The sequence below is a fragment of the Sinocyclocheilus anshuiensis genome, unplaced genomic scaffold (assembly GCF_001515605.1).
Source record: "Sinocyclocheilus anshuiensis isolate Anshui unplaced genomic scaffold, SAMN03320099.WGS_v1.1 scaffold242, whole genome shotgun sequence".
NCBI classification, from domain to species: Eukaryota; Metazoa; Chordata; class Actinopteri; order Cypriniformes; family Cyprinidae; genus Sinocyclocheilus; species Sinocyclocheilus anshuiensis.
In genome coordinates, this window is record NW_015546053.1 from 1,300,116 (window position 1) to 1,303,933 (window position 3,818).

General features: G+C 35.1%; 1 protein-coding gene across 1 annotated transcript in view; it reads left to right on the forward strand.

Annotated features, from left to right (window-relative positions):
- The first annotated feature begins 944 nt into the window (after positions 1 to 944).
- Positions 945 to 3,818, forward strand: part of LOC107699212 (transmembrane protease serine 4-like) — a 14,019-nt gene continuing 11,145 nt past the window's right edge. Inside the window, exon 1 of the mRNA XM_016500409.1 lies at positions 945 to 1,274. Within this exon, the coding sequence (XP_016355895.1) occupies positions 1,269 to 1,274 (6 nt within the window). The 5' untranslated portion in view covers positions 945 to 1,268. The remainder of the gene's footprint in view (positions 1,275 to 3,818) is intronic.

Below are 3,818 nucleotides of genomic sequence, written 5' to 3' on the forward strand. Positions count from 1 at the left end.
ACAAACCAAATCAAATCAAATGTGAATATGGTTTTACAGTCATAAACTTTACTCTTAGAGATATTGTTTTTCTTCACTTCGGATTTAATCAAATGTGACCCTAGACCACAAAACCAGTCATAAGTAGCACGAGTATATTTGTAGCAATAGCCAATGATAAATGGTATGGGTCAAAATTATAGATTTTTGTTTTATGCCAAAAATCATTAGGATATTAAGTAAAGATCATGTTCCATGAAAATATTTTGTAAATTTACTACCATAACTATATCAAAACTTACTTTTTGATTAGTAATATGTGTTGCTAAGAACTTCAATTGGACAACTTTAAAAGGGATTTTCTCAATATTTTTTTATTTTTTGCACCCTCAGATTCCAGATTTTCAAATAGTTGTATCTTGACCAAATATTGCCCCATCCTAACAAACCATGCATCAATGGAAAGCTTATTTATTCATAAATCCTATAATGTATAAGTATAATCTTATAAATCTTACATTTCAAAATAATTGACTCTTATGACTGATTTTGTTGTCCAGGGTCACAAATGTGAAAATTATTTCACAGTCTTAAACTGTATACTGATAGGTAGCATTTTCAGAAGTAAAGTGCAATGAATGAGTGAGGTAAAGTGAACTTAATAACCTATTTCATGAGCTGTCCTCATTAAAATACTTAAAATACAGCATAATTACAGTGATAAACTACTAGTCATAGCCACCAAAACATGTTTGAAAGAAGATCTGGGAAAATGAGGGCCATTCCCTGTTTAAAAACATCTTCAAAAACTGTGCAGACAGCATCCCTGAACCCAGATTAACTTGTAATCCTGCTCAACCAAGCACAAGAGTTGGCTCCATCCCATTGAGGAAGTGAATGCAGCGGGAGGAGCGACGTATCTAGGTGAGATGGGCGGTATCCTCTTACATAGGTGAGGGTTTTGATCGGGGGCAGGGAAACTCCAAACAAATCTCCACAAGACAGAAGCTGGATAGGTGGAAAGTTTCAAAAGACAGAGTCTTGCATCGTAGAGAGTTTGAAACAGCATTAGGGCAGATCGGGTTGCAGTAATTGTTAAGTGAAAGACAAGACGAGGAAGAAATTACAGAAAAAGAAAAAAGAAGCATTGTGCATTAAGAAAAGGAAGGTTGCAGAAAGAGGTGTCTTCTTTTGGCATAGAAGTGGCTTCTGTGGTCTCCACTGGCCAGTCTGCTGTGGTCTGTACGACCGGCAGATTGCAGGAACGCATCGACAGCAGCGATAAAACCATGAGGGTGAGTGTGAACTGATTCGTTCTGCTCAAAGAACAAACTAATGTAGTCAGAACAAATATAAGCAGGACATTTACTTTGCTGATCGCTAGGTTGACAGGTGTAGACTGTGTTGTTGTGTGATTTTGAGAAGAGAATGAACTTTTGGATGGCATGGTTGGATCTGTTGAGAATTGTGCTATTATTGTACATTTGCTATAATCTTGCACCAATCTTTATGTCATGTCAAACTCATTTGATTTACAATCATATGGACAGCAGATAAATTACTATTATAAGGAGTTGCTATTAAAACGTCAGTAGTTCATTCAAATATAGCCTATATGTTTATAAAACAGTTGCGTTCCTTGCTACATCTGTCATGTTGTCATTATCATGTGATAACGTAAATTAACAGCTGCATTTTCATAACTTCTCTCCTGTGGCCTCAGGGGATAATAAAGTGTCTGATATGCACTCACCAGAAATAGTAGGACTTTTCGCTTACTGTTTTATGAATTTGAATTTTTTCACATACTGTTTTCACCTATTATAGCAGGATACTATATAGTATGCAGACTACCAGTCCGTGTGTTAGTAATGGGGATTTTTCGCTGACTCTTTTGTAGGTTACATTGTTAGGCCAGTAGGTGGCAAGTGACTGTTTTCGTTATTCATACAGTCGATTCATTCAAGGAACAGAACATGTGAACATTTTACAACATTGAGTCATTGAATCATTCACTTAAACAATTAATTAAAAAATGAATCACTATGGAACGTGACTATGAATGAGTCATTGAATAATCTACTCAACATGCAGTATTTATTCAAAAACATAGAAGCATTCAGGAATGAGACACATCTAGTGTGTGTTGGTGTTCGGTTTGACTGCGTTTGGAACTATTTTCATTGGTGGATGAGCAGTAGACAAAGTGACTGGTTGTTTCTAAAATGTAAGTTACGCGATATTAACTTCTCATAGTAACACTTTATTTTATGGACGACTATTAACCGGCATGCATATTACTTATATGCATGCCGGTTAATAGTCCCCCCCCTTTTTAGTTCTGGTGAGATGATTTTGCATTGATAAAGGAGGTTTGGATGCATCTAGCAATAAAAAAAAAATCCTTATTATATAGCGCATGAATAATCACTGTATACAGCTATAACTTATGGATGTGATAGGCTACTGTAAACTGTGTGATTTCTGCTTTGTTTAGATTATATGGAGATTACACATGAAACATCCATGTTGCTTCAAAAATACCTACTTTACATTTCAGTCATTTGAATAGGCCTGGTTCCTGTTGCAAGGTGCAAGTGAGATGAAGTTTTAATTGCACAAAACTGAGAAGTTAATAACAAATGCTTGGCTGCAGTTTGAAAGGGGCTGTTGGGTTGGCATGTGTAACTAATCTGCTTTGGCATGAGTTGGCTTTGATACTTTCTCACCTGAGAAATCTCTTTGGGTCTGTCAGGTATAGTGTTCTTCTAGTCTCCTCAAGGGACCTGAAAGTTGATTATTTTTTACTTGAATATACAGTAACAACACTTGGCATGGCATGGAGTCAATAATTGCTGGTGTATGACTAGATCTCTTTCACAAAGCAATAGTACCAGTCCGAGATGTAAAAAACAGTATGAGTGTATATCCAGATATTCTGGATGGGACAGACAATGCTAAAGGACAAAATGTTTAAGCTATCCATCATTTTCTTGCCTGACATTGTGCTTTTGTGCAATTGTTTGTTGTAATTTCATAGTTTCTAGTAAACTGTCACTCTTCTGAAACAGACACAAGCCTGTTTTACTAGCTTATACTTCCCTTTTCTCCTGTTCGGTCTGGTTTTAGATATTTTGTTGTTGTACATTTTACAGTTAACATTATTAGTGAACTCTTGAATATGTTTTTTCATACTATCCTTACTGTTTGCATCCTGGTTTCTCTCTGCCCAGATCTCATTATGCGATAATGACCCATTTACATGAAGTTGCACTTTCAGTCTCTGTCTCTCAAAGAGCTTTCAATGGTTTCAGTGTTTGTTGAAAGGGGGATTCAAATTCCAATGTCAACCTTTCAGTTTGAATTTTATTTGCACTCTCACCAATATATTACACAATTTCACCGTAATTTATTACAGTACGATGCTGAAACCAATGCAGACTATAGGTCATTTTCTGTGCTAATACGACTAGTGTGTTGAAGTATGTTAATAATATAATTTTATAATCAATTAAGGGTGGATTTAAATACTGTTTTTTGTGTTGTTATCTGCAGTGAACTATGAGTTGTCAACCAGGCATGAACACTCAGCTTACAAAATTAAACTGGTTACAGATAAGAAACATGATTTCAGAAGCTAGCTAAATAAATAAATACATTTTGAAAAAATAAAATAAAATACATTACAACGCGAGTAGCTGCAAACACTGCAAATTGTAATAAATAACTAAAATAAATAACTAAAATATATATATATATACAAGTAGTACAAGCAAATACAAGTAGACAACTAGCTAGGTATATACTAATGTAATAATTCAAATTATAGGTATCACCCG